At 36.5% G+C, this 18,103-nt stretch overlaps 1 protein-coding gene and 2 long non-coding RNA genes across 3 annotated transcripts; 2 read left to right on the top strand and 1 right to left on the bottom strand.

Annotated features, from left to right (window-relative positions):
* LOC109950634 lies at positions 5,099–10,883 on the top strand. The gene is made up of 4 exons (XR_002272882.1): positions 5,099–5,221; positions 5,422–5,503; positions 10,026–10,160; positions 10,800–10,883. It is a non-coding gene; the product is annotated as an uncharacterized LOC109950634 (long non-coding RNA).
* LOC18766319 (pleiotropic drug resistance protein 1) lies at positions 6,481–13,757 on the bottom strand. Its single transcript, XM_007201705.2, has 24 exons — positions 12,996–13,757; positions 12,768–12,888; positions 12,595–12,683; positions 12,330–12,414; positions 12,047–12,206; positions 11,873–11,949; positions 11,621–11,674; positions 11,453–11,543; positions 11,073–11,374; positions 10,685–10,966; positions 10,275–10,588; positions 10,016–10,176; positions 9,828–9,931; positions 9,589–9,745; positions 9,387–9,509; positions 9,185–9,294; positions 8,775–9,107; positions 8,382–8,672; positions 8,205–8,288; positions 7,964–8,097; positions 7,638–7,865; positions 7,385–7,556; positions 7,038–7,292; positions 6,481–6,941 (listed from the first exon to the last, which is right to left on the bottom strand). Exons 1-24 carry the CDS (start codon positions 13,127–13,129, stop codon positions 6,684–6,686), a joined length of 4,119 nt encoding a protein of 1,372 aa, XP_007201767.1. The 5' UTR covers positions 13,130–13,757; the 3' UTR covers positions 6,481–6,683.
* LOC109950633 lies at positions 14,935–16,783 on the top strand. The gene is made up of 2 exons (XR_002272881.1): positions 14,935–15,174; positions 16,546–16,783. It is a non-coding gene; the product is annotated as an uncharacterized LOC109950633 (long non-coding RNA).

Here is an 18,103-nt window from a genome sequence, read left to right as displayed (position 1 = left end):
GCCCTACATCCCCATCAGCAAAACAAACCATTTGTAAGCAAAGGCATAGTGCTTATTATATTCCCTTTCTTCTTTTACGGAGGCGTCTGTCATTTAATGATCAAGCATGTTCTTAAAAACAGTTTTCACATAATGGAAAATCAACATCAAAACCATAACTATGCCCTCCATACTGCACATAAAGGTACTCTTTTGGAGATGAGGATGGGGGCGGAATCTGTAAGATTTCAAGTATGTTCGATGTGGGGGGCAAAGGCATGTCTTTTTTCTTCACAGAATACTAAACAACAGCTATAAGAAGCCAAATAATACCAGGGTCGATAGATGCATCACGGAGACTTTGAAGGGCTTCAAATATATTTTTACATTGCACCAACAATAAAAATATAGATTTTTCTGTAGGCCAATCTTTTGAGGTTCCCTTTGTGAAAATCCCACATTGAAAAACCACACTCTTATAAAGGTGTTTATAAAGAAAGCACTACGACGAACTAGTAAGTGCGGTTAACATTTGAGAGTTGGGCCAATGACCTAGGATTTGGATTAGGCTTTCATTAACAATAATTATATTAATCAAAGACTTGAGCCTTCGGCCTCTTGGGCTATGAAGAAGTAAAAAAAACAAATTTTTTAAACTAAAGAAGTAGTTTTAAATTTATTGAATATAAAAAATAAAAAAGCGTATAGCCGTCCGGCTATACTATGTATATATTTAAAAAAAAGGACGCCCCAGCCCCTAGGTGCCATGTGTCAACGGAGTAAAGCCCTTTTTTGAAAAAATTCAAAAAAATAGTATAGCCGTGCGGCTATACTATTATACTGATTACAAGGCAGGCCCAAGGCTACCCACGTGTCAAAGAGGTAAAGCCAAACTATTTTTTAAATGCAAAAAATCCGTATAGCCGAACGGCTATATGATTTTTTTAAAATTCAAAAAAATAGTGTAGCCGTGCGGCTATACTATTATAGTAATTAAAAGGCAGGCCCAAGGCCTTAGCCCAGTCGTCAAAGAGGCCTAAGCCCACGCGTCAAAGAGGTAAACCCATACCAGTTTTTAAATGCAAAAAATCAGTATAGCCGAACGGCTATATGATTTTTTAAAAACTCAAAAAAATAGTATGGCCGTGCGGCTATACTATTATAGTAATTAAAAGGCAGGCCCAAGGCCTTAGCCCACGTGTCAAAGAGGCCTAAGCCCACGTGTAAAAGAGGTAAAGCCAAACTATTTTTGAAATGCAAAAAATCAGTATAGCCGAACAGCTATACTATTTTTAAAAAATTCAAAAAAATCGTATAGCCGTGCGGCTATACTATTATAGTAATTAAAAGGCAGGCCCAAGTCCTTAGCCCACGTGTCAAAGAGGTAAATCCCTACTATTTTTTAAATGCAAAAATCACTCTAGCCGAACGGCTATACGATTTTTTAAAAATTCAAAAAAATAGTATAGCCGTGCGGCTATACTATTATAGTGATTAAAAGGCAGGCCCAAAGCCTTGGCCCACGTGTCAAAGAGGTAAAGCCATACTACTTTTTAAATGCAGAAAATCCGTATAGCCGAGCGGCTATACTATTTTTAAAAAATTCAGAAAAATAGTATAGCCGTTCGGCTATACTATTATAGTAATTACAAGGCAGGCCCAATGCCTTAGCCCACGTGTCAAAGAGGCCTAAGCCCACGCGTCAAAGAGGTAAACCCATACCAGTTTTTAAATGCAAAAAATGAGTATAGCCGAACGGCTATATGATTTTTTAAAAATTCAAAAAAATAGTATAGCCGTGCGGCTATACTATTATAGTACTTAAAGGGCAGGCCCAAGGCCTTAGCCCACGTGTCAGAGAGGCCTAAGCCCACGTGTCAAAGAGGTAAATCCTTACCAGTTTTTAAATGCAAAAAGTCATTATAGCCGCATGGCTATACGATTTTTTTAAAATTCAAAAAAATAGTATAGCCGGCCGGCTATACTATTATAGTAATTAAAAGGCAGGCCCAAGGCCATAGCCCACGTGTCAAAGAGGACTAAGCCCACGTGTCAAAGAGGTAAAGCCATACTATTTTTTAAATGCTAAAAAATCAGTCTAGCCGAACGGCTATACCATTTTTTAAAAATTCAAAAAAATAGTATAGCCGGGCGGCTATACTATTATAGTAATTAAACGGCAGGCCCAATGCCTGAGCCCACGTGTCAACGAGGAATAAGCCCACGTGTCAAAGAGGTAAATCCCTACTATTTTTTAAATGCAAAAAATCTGTATAGCCGATCGGCTATTATAGTAATTAAAAGGCACGCCCAAGGCCTTAGCCCACGTGTCAAAGAGGCCTAAGCCCACGTGTCAAAGAGGTAAAGCCATACTATTTTTTATATGCAAAAAATCAGTATAGCCAAACGGCTATACGATTTTTTAAAAATTCAAAAAAAATAGTATAGCCGTGCGGCTATACTATTATAGTAATTACAAGGCAGGCCCAAGGCCTTAGCCCACGTGTCAAAGTGGCCTAAGCCCACATGTCAAAGAGGTAAATCCATACTATTTTTTAAATGAAAAAAATCCGTATAGCCGTGCGGCCGTACTATTATATATATATATATGTATACTCTTTTTTTTAAAGTATGTACTATTTTTATTCAGTAATACGTGTATACTACGTGAATTTTGTGTGTCTTACGAAATTTTTTGTAAAAAATACGTGTATGAAACATGAGAAATACGCGCACGCACGTGTATAATACATTATTAAACGTGAAAGTGCTAAAATCTTTATACGTGTCATAACTTGGGAAATGAAAAAAATAAAAAAGGGACGGTAGATACTCGAGTAATAGCATAATAGTAGTGGGCTATAGAGAAATTGAATTAAGACACCCAAATGATTTCACAAAAGACTAAATAAATAGAAATGAATTACTTTGTGTTCTTTTTCTTCAATCTTTTTATATTAACTAATCATTAAAATATAATTACTAAGCAAAGTGATTAAAAAAAGCTAAGATATTACTTGATTACGTATAGTGAATTACAGAAGTAGGCCGAAAAACAAAAGCAAAGAAACACATTGTAAATTTATTAAATATGAAAAATGAAAAAGCGTATAGCCGTGCGGCTATACTATGTATATATTAAAAAACAGACGCCCCAGCCCCTAGGTGCCACGTGTCAAAGGAGTAAAGCCTTTTTTTTTTAAAAAAAGGGGGGGTACAGCCGCACGGCTATACTATTTGTTTTAAAATTCGAAAAAATAGTATAGCCGGGCGGCTACACTATTATATTATTTAAAATAAAAAACATGTATAGCCGCGTGGCTATACTATTTTTTAAAAAATTCAAAAAAAGAGTGTAGCCGGGCGGCTATACTATTATATATATATATATATATATATATAGTCCTGATCTCTTGGACCACAGGAGTCCAAGAGATTATGGTCACTCACCGTTGGATATTAATCTAATGGTTCAAAAAAGCGTGTCAAAGAGGTAAAGCCATACTATTTTTTAAATGCAAAAAATGAGTATAGACGCACGTGTCAAAGAGGTAAAGCCATATATTTTATAAATGTTCTTTCTCTTATGAAATCAGGGCTTCTAATTAAAGTGTTCCAAGATTTGCAAACACATGCGTAGCGCAAAAGAGATTTCGCCGGTAATCTTGCAAGGATTTCAAACAAGATTTCTTCGGGTAACAACATGGCTGTTGTTGTTGACCTGTTGAAATTACAAAAATAATGCCTACACAAGTAGTCAATTTTATAGCTAGCCCTAGGTATTTAATTGTATATATACACACAACAGCTAGCTAGGAAAACGAAAACGTAAAGGAAAAGAATTCTAAACCCAGAGAAAGCGTATGACGACCAGGAAAATGAAAAGGAAAAGAATTCTAAACCCACTAGGTATTTAATTGTATAAGATAAATACAATATTTCTAATGGATTATCAATTCTAATTCTAAGTCGATGTGGTCCACAAGTAATTTTGATTTTTTTTTAATAAATAATCTTGGCCTCGTTGACATTAATATTGTGGTTAGGCCTCATCATTTGGCCCGAGGGCTTGTGGGCCAATGGGGGCCCGCCCGGCCCATTGGGAAAAAGCCCAGCTCGGCCCTTATGGCCTTTGGTCAGGCCTGCCTTGGACAGGGCTAGGCTTGGGCTAGGGTGTCTGAAGCTCGGCCCATAGGCCCGGCCCGATTAAGCCCAAGAAAGCCTGGCCCGGCCTACCCACAAAAGCCCGGCCCGTTGGCCCGCATACATATATAATTATGTATAAATAAGAGTTTAGGATTAGGATTATATCACTTAAATCACATATATAATTTGTTTAATTTCATTTACTTTTCTTTACTCATTCCTAGTTTATAATTGGATGATTAGCACATTAATTTGTGTCAATTATTAATACAACAATTATATATATAAATAAGATGAATAACATATCATATCACCAAATATAATCATATCACGAAACATAATCGTATCACCAAATATAATCATGTTTTTCTTGAACACATCACCAAACATTTACATATTTATTTATACCATCCTTTTAAAAAAAATATCTTTTTGATACTTATTATTTTTTAAAATTATTTCTTAAAACGTATTACGGTCTAATTATGTAATAACCTCAAAAATAATACTTGGTTTTATTATTTTTGTGAAAAATCTTATTAAGTTGTGTGACTTTATTAGATATTTTATGAATTTGGTTTGATGTGAAAATATTGGAATTAAGTGAGTTTAATCTCAAATTTAGACTAAAATGCCCTTATGATTAAGTTTATGATTTTTTTCGAATGAAGTAGGCCCATTTCAGCCCGGCCCGATGGGCTTTCTCAAGTCCGGCCTATGGGTTGGGCTTGGGCTTTGAATTTTCTAAAAAAATCCGGCCCGGCCTGGTATTTTCTCTCTCCTCTTTAAAGCCTGACCCGACCCGACCCAAGCCCGTTAAATTTAGGCCGGGCTAGCCCGGCATGGCCCATTGACGAGCCCTAATTGTGGTCAAACGTCAGAAGCCCAAATAAAGCTTTGGGCTACAACAAGACTTCTTTTCTCTTCAGAACCGGCAGGCCATCGTCCATCGCCCGACCCGACCTGACTTTGTTGTCTCTCCAAATCCCCAAATTTATTCGACAAAACAAAATCCCTAAACCTAATCCTCAGAACGACGTCGTTGCTCGCACCACCGGAGCTGCCATGAGCCCTCTGTCAAGTTGGTAAAGAGAAGGTACACATGGCTCCTTCGTTGGCTATCAAATCGGTTTAAAGATTGCATCTTTTTAAATCTTATTTTCCACATTTCGAACTTGTAGAAATTCAAAATTTGCATCCTTTTTCTGAATCCATACAACATAGTGAATGTATTGGTTTTGGAAACATTCGTAGCTATTGTATCTGTTTTGATGGTTTGTTCTTTTTGGTTTTTAGGTCAATATTAGAAGTACAAGTACAAACTGGGAAAAGCACTGCCAGATTTAGCTACCATCAATCTCAATTTGTCCAAGACAAGGTAAAAAAACACTAGTTTTTTTCACTAGAAAAGTTGCACCTTTTTTATTTCCCAGATATCTAACTGGTTTCAAAATTGCATAGTATTTTCCAGATATCTAACTTGCCATAAATCGAAATTTGCATCCTTTTTCCTTATCCCTAATAGACAAGTGCATCTTGGTTTTGTTTCCTTTTTATTGTCATTTCTATTTTAATTATGTTTCTTGTGGAACAAAATCCATAATTTATTTGAAGGGTGAAGTAAGAGAGAAAGCTACCCAATAACACTTCTCACAAAATAAAGAAGCTTATATAGGGCAAAGCTAAAACTCCATTTCTGATAACATTTATAAGGTCTTTCTACAATGTATCAACTTCTATTTGTTCCACTGTGAGTGAGCATGGTACTTTAGAGTGCTCAATTTCTAATGCTTTGGATGGTGGTTTATTTCTTCCGGCGTACTTTTGAACAATATATGTACACTGTGCTTCCTTACCAAAAAGAAAAGAGGAGAAGCGGGATAAGAGATTGTGCCACTCTAAACTACTTTGAATATGCCCGATATTTCCATTAAAAACCAACAAAAAATGACTTGGGAAACTTTTTAAAAATAAATTAGCATGACATATTCAGAAACAAGGACAATCAGACAAATTATGTCTTTTCTCAAACTAGCTAGGGTCCCAAATTTGCAATGTGCAAGAAGGAAAGACGATAAAACCTCACATTACGAAGAAAAATCAAGCACTACAACTTTTAGCGGCGGTTTTCCTTTACGCTGCTAATTAGGGTTTATAGCGGTTAGCGACGATAAAAACCGTTGCTAAAGACAATTTTCATCGCAAAAGGTCATAAAATCGCCGCACACCGCAGCGAAAGGTTCAAAATCGTCATTTAAAAGAAGACTAACCTATTTTATGCTGGTTGAAGTGTGTCTCCCCCCTTTCTTTGGTGGTTATTTAATTTTCCTCCCCTAAATACAAACAGGAAATTTAGTAAACCACAAAAAAAGAACTTATTTACCATTTGGCTAATATTATACCTACAACGAAATTGAGAGGTTTTCTTCCGTGTCATACAAAAACTTAAAAATCCTTGTATCTTAAGCAATGAACTTCCACTTTACCAATATCAAATTTGATGAGGCTAATTCCTAAATGGTGTACAAGCTGATAACATGATTGCTATTCAGATTTTCTTATCTCCATTGGAAATTCAGCATCTTGATGGAGAAGGCATAGGTAAATGCAAAGAGTAGTGCAAATCCAACAACTACAGCTGCAACCACTCCTAGAAATTCTTGTTTGAAACCGAAGTAACTTCTCAGAAACTCTTGTACTGTTTCACCTGTGTTGAGCTTGGCCTGTATATCTCCAAACTGTGATACAGTCAATCCATACAAGGTCCAAGCCATTGGGGATGCCCAATAGTACCATCTCCACCATATAGGAATTCTCTGATAACAGCCAAAGGAACCAGATAGAAAATTTGTCATCAAAATAGATTCTATTAACTGAAAAAAAAAAAAAACCTTGCGGTACTAGAAACTCACAGTTCGTGGGATGATGAACCCGGAAAAGAGGTTCCATAATGCATAAAATGCATTAGAAGTTATACCAGCAACATGCTGGTTTGGTGTCAAGGCCACCCCCATCATGCCATAGAAGGTGAAGTACAAACAAGTGAAAAACATGAAGAATAGGTACCAAAAGAATTTAGCCACAGTCCACTCAAATCCAATCATCGCATAAACTAGGACACTGTAGATCACAGCTTGTGCAAAAACATAAAGGAGCTCAATTGTGAGCTGCAACAAATAATTGAATTAGCAAAACACAAATAAGACAAGATGATGCATTGTAATAACTTTGTTTGTAAAATGCATATAGAATAACTCACCTGTGCAAAGGCATATGCCAAGGCAGAATACATTCCAGCAGCTCGTTCTCTATAAAAGACAGTTCGTTCAACAGCCACTATTGGCTGCACTGTCATGGCATTTTCAATACCAAGAAAGATAACAGAAGCATACATAGAACCAATTGCATTAAAGAGCTCCTGCTGTTTTTCCCTGAAATTAACAAACTCAAAATTACTCATGCAAGAATCTCAACTTCTATTACATATATTTTACTTCTACACTCTGACTTACATTTTGGAACCAAGATTCCAGAACATTGTCCCAAGCAGCAAGGCTACGACAGTTGTGTAGATCAACCTTATGGCATTGTATTCCGGATTGTGCCAGTATGACCAATGTTGTTTCCATAAGCAAGCCTTGCATTGAGTGAAAAATGACTGAGGGTATCGAGTAGGGAAGTAGAGGTCCTTTGAACCAGGAGCAGGGGTACTCAGTTCTTCAATAAGGGATTTGTTTCTCCTGAAACAAAATCGCTTTCATCAACAAATTTTACTTATGGCTTTTTTCAGCAATTTACTTTTCGTGCAGTAGGTGGTTTTTCAGTATGATAAACCTACCTATAAATTTCAGAACTTCTATAAACATCAGCAAAATCAATTCCTAATGCCGTTTCTTTTGCTGAAGTGGTAACTTCCAACATCCAAGTAGCTGGATTGTATCCATTCTTGATTTTGCTCACCCCCTCAATTCCCTGCACAGAAGTACAAGAAAACTTTGTTTCCGAAAAAAGAAGCAGCAGAAAAAATAAGAATATCATATTTTACCATTGAAATTTCCTGAGTTTTAATCAGATTCTACCTCAAAGTACTTGATCAAATGGCAAGAATGACGACCTAGTGGCCCTACATACATCTCCTGTCCTCCTTGCTTCATTAAAAACAACTGCAATGACATGTTACATATGCTAACCACTTAGAACAGACAAAACACATGGGAGTTCCAATTTCAATCTTTTCAGTCAACATCTGTTTTCACCTCATCGAAAGCTTCAAATATGTCGATGCTTGGCTGATGAATAGTGCACACTATTGTTCTTCCCGTGTCCACAATGTTCCTAACCGCTCTCATAACAATAGCAGCAGCTCTTGCATCTAAACCTGAAGTTGGTTCATCCATGAATATTACAGAAGGGTTTGCCACTAGTTCAACCGCAATGGTCAGCCTCTTCCGCTGCTCGGTTGAGAGACCACTTTCACCAGATAACCCTACTAGTGCTTGCCTTAATGGATTCAGCTCTACGAGTCCCATCACTTCATCAACGAACATCTACAACCAATTCTGAAAATCAGTTCAAGCTTGCTCATGACTTTAAATTGCATTAAAAGAAAATAAAGAGTAGAAAATTATTCTTAATTAGCAGATACCAACCTTCCTGGTTCCAGAACTAATCTTCGTAGATAGACGCAGCCATGCTGAGTACATCAAGGATTCATAGACAGTAACATAAGGAGAGTGGATGTCATTCTGCTCACAGTATCCAGAAATTCTGGCAAATGAGTCTTGCTTCTTTGGATACCCAGAAACTGAAATATTTCCCTCAATATATCCTCTAGTTTTTCTACCAGCCAGTACATCCATTAGAGTAGTTTTACCAGCACCGCTCACTCCCATAAGGGCTGTCAGAACACCTGGCCTAAAAGCACCACTAACACACTTGAGAAGCACCAATTTGTCCTCAACAACACCTTGGTTCTTCATTGACTGCAAGATGGATTCACAAAATTACTCATAATTTTCGAGTTGCGCAAACTTGTCCAATCTCAAACATGTTATATCACCTGTGGCATATCCACAGAGTACGTGATTTTATCAAAAGTGATGGAATGCGGCTCAAATGAAAGAACCATTCCTCTTTTCTTGTTATGATTAGTACACTCTTCTCCATTATCTGCATAGAGAGTACAATATTGGTCATCGATAAACAATTACACTGAAAACAGACATACACAAACAGTATCTGAGAGGATATATCAATATCACCTGAGTTGATTTGTGGAATCAAGCTATTTCCTTTGTTCTGTGACCAACCAACTTCTCCACTCTTCTCATCATGTTCTTTGCTTTGAGATTCTTCCAATTTAACAGCCTGTTGCTTCTCTAATGCTGCATAATATTTTTATGACAATATAAGTAAAATTCTCACGTATCTAATTGTTAGAGCAGATAAGGTGAAGGCACCCACGGTTTAGATAAGTGAGAGCCACAGTGAAACAAACGTTGAATATGAGTGTATATCCAATCAAAGCTCCTACTCCAGTCCAATACCAGGATGGATGTGTAAAGAATCCATGAGACCTCAAAACAGCAACTCCTAGCGGTTCCATTGAGTTTGGAAGAACCTTTTAATAGCAAGGACACAATATAATTATTAAGGGCAAACACCAAAGTGTTTGAAATGGCTAGTCAATTTTAAGGAATTACATGACTCCAACTCTTTCCTAGGAACTCATTAACCACGATTGCATTCTGACCATACATCAACGGTGATATCCAATAGCCCCATATCCACCATTTCTTTATATTCTCTGTGACATCAACCAAAGGGCATTAGAAAACATTGTATAGCACTTAAGATGAAGTGGTGTTTCTTTACTTTACTTATTTTATACCTCTTGACAGGACGAAGCCACCCAAAGCAAAAAGCATGAGCTGTGCAAATGACCCAAATGTGTAAGCAACAACCATGCTTCTACCAAGTCCAGCAATGGATCGGTTTAACGCAGAAGCCATCTGACTAATGAGTAAGAATAGAAGGTATTGTCTGAAAAACCTGCATCATTTTCAGAATGATATATTAAATGGGCTAGAACAACAAGCATGAACAAAAAAAGAAGAAGGAGAATGTGACAAAATTTTGTACTTGATTACCTTTCAACACAGGGATCAAATCCAATGACATAGTAAGTGATAAATACCCAAACAGAAACATCTAAAAATGTGATAGGGATCTTGAGAATCCATGTGGGAAGGGCATATGCCCAAGACGGAAAAAAAAGGTCTCTTTGCTTATAAAAAACAGGAAGCTTGGCAATAGTCATAGAAATCTCTGACATTCCACTGAACATAACAGTAACGAAGGAGTAGAACAAAGCACCAGCATATATTCCTCCATCAGTTACTGAATCACGGCCCATATCAATCCGTAGGAATACGGTCATTGTGATCAGTGCCATTATTGCAAGCTAAACAGAAGGAAAAGAAGTACTGCATATTAAATCCAGGTGCACAGAAGAAAAAGAAAAGGTTATAATAGAAACTAAAATAGACTCAAAACTCACTTGAGTGAGCTTAAAAACGTAGACAAATGAATTCCTCTTCATAAGCAAGAGTTCCCTTGAAAAGCAAGCTTTCAAGAGTTCCACTTTTCTTATACCATATTTCTTGGTCGTTAAGGCAGCTGGGTCGCTCTTGGTCTTGTCAAATGGAGCTGCAAGTTCCTCAGTAATTCTTTTCCCCACAGAAAAAGATTGAAAAGCCGCTGAAAAGTGCTTGACTGTGATGAACCTGTAAGGCTCATCTCTGCTTGTCCAGTACTGCTTCTGATCTTTCCTTGATGTCACCTACAACATGTAAGGTACACAAGAGAAATTAATACATAATACTCCTCTTTTAATGCTTATCTCAATTGTTTTCATAAGATCAAACAAGAGCTAAATATGGACCTACTTCTTGCAGGAAGTCAGCTACGCCTTTTCTCTCAGGACATTTAAAGCCCATGGATTCAAAAAAATCAAGAACTTGCTCACGAGGGCCTTGGTACACAATTTGGCCATCAGAAAGTAGAATAATGTCATCAAAAAGTTCATAAGTTTCAGGTGCTGGCTGCAGCAGTGAGACGACTGCAGTCCCGTTAAGGATGTGAACATAGTTCTTGACTGAATTTACAATCTGGTAAGTTGTTGAACTATCCAACCCAGTTGATATTTCATCCATGAATAGTGCTCTAGCAGGTCCAACAAGCATCTCACCTATACATATGATCAAAAAAAAATTATACCTTTACTTTTTGAACTTGAGTTTCGTGTAAAGAACTTGAGTTTGTTAACCTGTTGTGACTCGTTTCTTTTGCCCTCCAGAGATACCCCTTAATAACTGATCACCCACCAAGGTATCTGCACAAGCATCTAATCCCAAAATCTGCAAATCAATGGATATTGATGAGTTGATGGTAAGTTCTGAAAGTCCTTCTCTTACTAAAGAGCTATTGATCCTACCTTAAGAATATAATCTGTCACCAATATTTCCTTCTGGCCTTCTGTTGCAATTGCCTATAATATCGTAAACGATTAAAACAAAAATGTCCGATGATTTGAAAAGCATATCGCAGAACAAGCAAAAAGTAAGTCTCAAATCTTATTGGAAAATTTCACATATAGCAGAATCTCCTAAATCCTAACATAAAGCACTATTCAACAGACCCTCTTAATTTAAGAGTCTTAAATCAAATAAAGTAGCTTATGTCTCACCTTCATGAAGATGTCTACATCTGGATCTGGCTTAATATTCACTTCTCTTTCTCTTCTATTTAGCTCTACCAGCATTTCTGCCAAAATTCAAAATCATAACCAATCATGTTTTAATATATTGGCCTGGCTTTGAAATTAAAGGAAACTAAGTAAGAAGCAGTCCTATAAACCAACCATAACGGGGTCCAACCCCTTGGCATCTTGCAGAGAAGGCCAAGGTTTCTTTGACTGTCATTTCTGCAATATGAACATCATGTTGACTGATATAGGCAGCACTCCTTTGAGGCACAAACTCATGCATCTCATAACCATTGTAAGTCACACTTCCTGAAAACTGGACAAGTATTATACTTTATAAGTTAAAAACAAAGAGTGACATTTGAAGGGTAAAGCTCGGAAAAAAAAAATTTTGATAGAAGATCTGAGAGAAATTAATGGCGCATTGCATTTATTTAACCTTAAGATCCTGATGAAGCTTTCCAGCCAAAGCCAATAAGAGTGTGGTCTTCCCGGAACTTGGAGGACCCAAAAGCAGTGCCATTCTGCAACAAAAAAAAGAAAAAAAGAAAAAGGAAGCACTGAACTGAGTACTCAGAATAGTTTATTTTTTTGTTAAAACCCAACTGAGTATGCATATTAGTTCACAAAGACTAATTCTGAATTGAAAAAAGATGAACATAACAGAGTTTATTTCATGGGTAGGTTAGAGCCTTTTGTCTCACCTGCCAGGCTTGATGATCCCACTGACATCTTTAAGGATAGACAAGTGTTTCTTCTTAGTGGGAAGAATATAGATGGAATTCAAGAAACCCTTTGGTGCACAGAAACAAAAAACTTCTTAAGAATGTAGTGATATTTGACAGGAAAATCGTATGTGCTATAATATATCATTTACCTCCACTAAGTTAACACAATAGTTCAAGACTGTAGGCAAAGCCCTGCTTCCAACATAAGCTTCAGCTGAAATGTTTAGATGCTCAAATCTGACTTCTATTGTAGGAAAGCTTATTCCAACTCTGATATACCAATACAAAAAAGTCCCCTTACGATAAAAAAAACAAAGAAAATTTAAGAAAATCTAGAATGATATGCATGTAGACTAGAGAATATTGTTTACTCTTACCTATCAATGCGGCTCTTGAGCCTCAACAAGAAGCTCTCTTGACCCTCTTCCACTGCTCCGACCAGCCTCTCAAGCAAGCCTTTCCTTTCTTGCAAACCAAGCTGTTTCGCATCAACTTCATTGGCATGGCTCATATCCACTGAAAAACTGCTACAAAGTTTTTGCTTTTCTTTTTAGCAATGCAAGGAGAATTGTTATATATGGAGATAGGTCTTTACGTGACATAAGGGTTGACATCACCCGAAAATATTTTTGGCCACCACATTAATTGTCGTTGGATAATTTTAGCTTTTGAGATTTATGTAATATGTAGATTAAATCACACTCATGCAACTACAACTGGAAGTAATGTGGTGACAATGCTCACCACCAGTTAAGGGTGGTGAGGCCAAGATGCTTTATGCGTTTAATCACTTTTGAGTTTGCCTTTTTTAAGAAATTCCAGTTTGCATTTAATCACAAGTATTAACGTGAAGAATCAAAGATCTATTGGAACCGCACTATCCGACCAGATTTGATTGACCACATTGCAAGTTGATGGATCATTCTCATCAAGTATTTGATCTGACCACGTTGATGTCACCTTTATCAATTTTAATGAAACCAAGGTAAGGGGCTTGTGTTAAAAAATCCATCCTCCCCAATATCGCTTGTATTAAAAGAATTAATGAAACCAAGGCAAAGGGCTTATAACTTATGTAATTAAGAGCAGTTATCCCTGCACTTCAGTTTATGTGCTCAAATCCCCCCTCCTTTAATATCGCTTGGCTCAAAGAAAAGGAATTGATGAAACCAAACAGTTATTCCTTGGAAGAGTTCTGAGATTACCTCTGAGATCTGTTATTCCTTAAAAGGAAAGTAAATTTAGGTTTTAGCCACAAAAAAACTTTCACTTTTAGAAAAAGCAAAAGTTTTTTCAAAAAAGACAGAAAAACCTCTCAACTTTCAAACCAAAGACATGCAAATATAAAGGATTCTTTTGAAAATTCAAAAATAAATAAGGGCATTTTTGTCCATTTAAACTTCTTTAAAAAAAATTTCTCTCTCCTTTAGTATCTCTATTATTTTGCTATTGCATTTATTGTCTTTATCATCTAAATATATGGTTACTTTCTCTCCCTGACTAGTGGGAGAGGTGAAGTATTTGACATTACTTTATCCTCAGCATGAAATTACTTCCTATGGGAAAGAAGAAAGACAGAAGACATCTTTGTCACATGTAACTTATGGTTGAGAATGAGATAGAGGAATCATGTTGTGTCCCCCACCAACGTAATAACTTTACTTGTAGAATAGAAACACTTATTCTTGAAGGACTAAAAAACCTTCCTTACAAATTAAGGGCAAGCAGCGTGTTTGGTTCGGTGCAAAAACATAAACCTAAATGGTAATGCTTTACCTACACTGTGGACCCAGAATAAATGGAGACATAGAATTTAAAAAAAGATTGACATCTTGTGGTATTGCTTTATCATTTCTATCCAAGCTTTGGTTTTCTATAAGTTATGGTAAGCCAAACATGGCCAAAGTAAGGAGGATATTTTAATCCGAACATAAATTCAGTCAATATTTTTTGCATACTAATTTTTTGGTTCGCGTTCACACATACACCAAGTAGTTTTTTTCGTTATGTAAACAACTATTAAGACTAAATAGTTATGTATTTATTTATATAATATAAAGGAATTTTAAACCATAAAAATAAATTAAAAAACCAATGAACAAAAAGGGGATAAAAGTTATGGCCATCACTTCTGGTAAAGAAAGAAAATTTGAACAACTAAAGGGTCTAGTTCAGTGAAAAACGGCATTGACTTGCAAATTACCAGTCTTAAGTTCGAACTCCCATGATATATTGATAGTTTGTGAGTGAGTAACCCTAGACAATCACTTGTACCAATAGTTTGTTTTTAAATATTTGTGGGTCGAAAGTCGAAAGTCCAAACAAGAAATGGGCTCATTACTCAATACAGAGAAAATTTACAATATTAGGCCTGCCATTGTGGCCCAAATCTGATCACAAACGGCTATCGTCGATCGGCCCTGTTTGCCTCTTCAGAACTTGAATCCCCAAATCCATTCGACAAAAGCAAAATCCCTAAACCTAATTCCCAAGACCACGACGTTGCTTGCACTACCGTCGCCGCCGTGAGACCTCCGTCGAATTCTTAAAGATGGGGTAAGCACTGAACTTTGCTATAGATATCTAATCGGTTGATAAATTTGCAGCTCTTCTCCTTTTCTTTTTCCACATGTCGATCTTTGTAAAAAATTCAAGCTTGCATCTTTTTTCGTTATCATCTTTATTTTGGTTAAGGGTTTTGTGAAATAGATTCAAAATTTGGAATCATGAAGTGAAAGAGAGAAGATTAGGATGAGAATTGATCTGTAGATGTGTGGGTGGTGAAGAAACTGAAGTTTGAATAGGTTCAATAGGTAAGGATGGTACAGAAGAACCAGGTGCATTTGGTTGAAGAGGAATGTAGAGAATGAAGTTGAAGTAGGATTAGAACCTGTAGTTGATTGCATTAAGAAAATATATATACATATCCACAGGCTTATATAGCCCCCCCTTCCCACTTTTTGTTGGGGGTAGTGAATGTAGAATTCTAAATATGTTTTGAAGAATTGAGTTGGGTATTGGTATTGGTGGTTGTACATCTGATTAAGAATATCAGATATGAGTCTGTAAATGAAATGATAAGTATGTAACTAAGATTTATTTCATAAAAAGATATTCGTTCGAATACACAGCCGAAGAAGAACAGAACTTGGGATTAATCTGACCAGATGATGCCAAGTTTTTTTTTTTCTTTAAACAATCCTGTTGCAACCCTCAGTTCAAGGGTTTGTGGTGTGTGACTTGTTGGTAGAGTTGTATGAAAGCTCCTATAGTTTCCTTAATAGCATGCAGAAGGGTTGGCTAATCTCTAAGATAAATGTTATGGTAGGTCCATTTAAAACCTTAATTTTAAATTTTGTGGGGCTAAGATTGATTCTCTAGGCTGGACTCCAATTATGTATTCGATAATTGGGTTTGGTGCAAACTTCAGTCCTATTGTTGAGTTCGAATTTCAGTTAAAACACTTCGTTTGTATGTATATATGCTACCTTCTTAGTGGGCTTTATCTGTGTCTGGTCTGATAGACACAAAAAGGTAGGGTTATAAACTTAAATATGTACTAAAAATTAGTAGAATAATTCTTTATGTTTAAGCTATCTACTTAATTATCCTTCGAAGTTTTCTATTTCAAGATTGGATCAAATTTATCTTAATGCAGCTAGGAAAACATATATTTAACCATGTTCTGGCCGTATTAGGCATCAGAAAGTCTATGAAAGGGGAAGAACGTTACATTAAAGTCGTTGGCAGAGAAGGGGAAGGACATTATTTTAAGTTCGTCATGTCTTATTTCCAAATCTAGTGCACAAATGATTGAGTTGAAAATGTTTAAACGTCATTTCTGCCATTTTCCCTAGTCTTGCAATGATGTTCGTTTGCACATGCATTGCCTTTCATTTTATTTCTAATGGTGGTATTCTTTGGCAGGCAAGTCTTACTACCGTGAGTGAGCATTTACTGTTTACATGCAAGCCAGAGAGGAAACCAAATGATGCGGGCATTTATAGTGAATCACTTATTGATGGATGGCGACTATTTTATTTCTTCCCCCTTAATTTACAACAATATAGATAACATTTATCACAACAATTTGTACACCTCAGAATTTATGTGTCCAACAATTTTCTTAAAACAGCAGCTAAATAAAATTTTTAATTTACACAAACAACGACCTTCAGAGGAGGGGAGAAATTAAACACTGCTTGCAACTTTTAGCGGCGGTTTTTGAGTAACCGTCGCAGAATGATTTTTAACAGCGCTTTGCGACGAAAAAAACCGTAGCTAAATTTCCATAAATTTGTCACTAACAGAAAACCGTCGCAAACCGCAGCGAAAGATAGAAAATCGTCAATTAAAATACGTTTTGCCGGTTGAAGTCCTTTTCCTTCTGATTTACGGATGCCATTCACTTTCTTTCCACCAGAATACCACATGCAATTTAGTAAATCTCGGAAGAATAAGTAATTTACCATCAATACAAGTAACAGATTGTATAGTTGTGCAAAACCATTCATTAAACATGAACAAAAGATTAAATAGAATTGGTCAAAAATCATTGCTTCTTTTGTTCCTTCAAAAACAAACTTCTTATAGGTAGAGTTTATGTGGCTACCAAGTTATAGATGAAGCAGTTGCACTCTGATAAAGCAGGTTCCATGGTGCATATAATGCTTGGGAAGTCACCTGTGCAAAGACATGTATGTACATTCTAGCAGCCTGTTCTCTATAAACGCACATTCATTCAACTGCATAGATAGAACATGGGCATACACAGATAGAACCAACTGCATCAAAGAGATCTTGCGGTGCGGCTTTGTCATGGAATTAACAGATTCAAAACTACATATGCAAGAACATCAACTTCTGTTACATGTATTTACTTATGGCTTTGTATGATGGTTATGTAGATCAAACTTAACTATGGCATTCTACGTCGGATTTCGCCAATACGATCAATATTGTTTCCATAAGCAAGCCACATGCATCGAGTGAAAAATGATTGAGGATAGGAGCAGCAATACTCAATTCTTCAGGAAGTGATTTGTTTCTCCTGAAACGAGAAACGAATTACTTTCACTAACAAATTTTACTTAAGTGGAGAGTTTCTTTCAGCAATTTTCTTAATTTTCCAGTGTTGATGGAGATGTCGTGTTCAACCTTCATGTGACCACAAGGCTTATTTATAGGCATGGTATGCAGGTGCTGTGCTATGTATTATTCAAACGTCCTTCGCTGCTCAGTTCAGTTGAGAGACCATTTTCATCATGTCACCCTACTAATGTTTGCCTCAATGATTCAGCGCCACTAGTTCAACTTCTTTTCTTGTTTTCCAAACTTACTATTATCTAACTTTTTTGGACTTTTGCCTCAATGGATCATTGTAATGTCTTATTTTTTGGGCCAATATTGGAATTAGTTAATAAATTTGGGTATAGTACACGTATTGTAGACATACGCTTCCCAAAGATATCGTAAAAATACCGGT

The sequence above is a fragment of the Prunus persica genome, chromosome G8 (genome assembly GCF_000346465.2).
Source record: "Prunus persica cultivar Lovell chromosome G8, Prunus_persica_NCBIv2, whole genome shotgun sequence".
Lineage (NCBI taxonomy): Eukaryota > Viridiplantae > Streptophyta > Magnoliopsida > Rosales > Rosaceae > Prunus > Prunus persica.
This window is presented reverse-complemented; position numbering and strand designations above follow the sequence as displayed.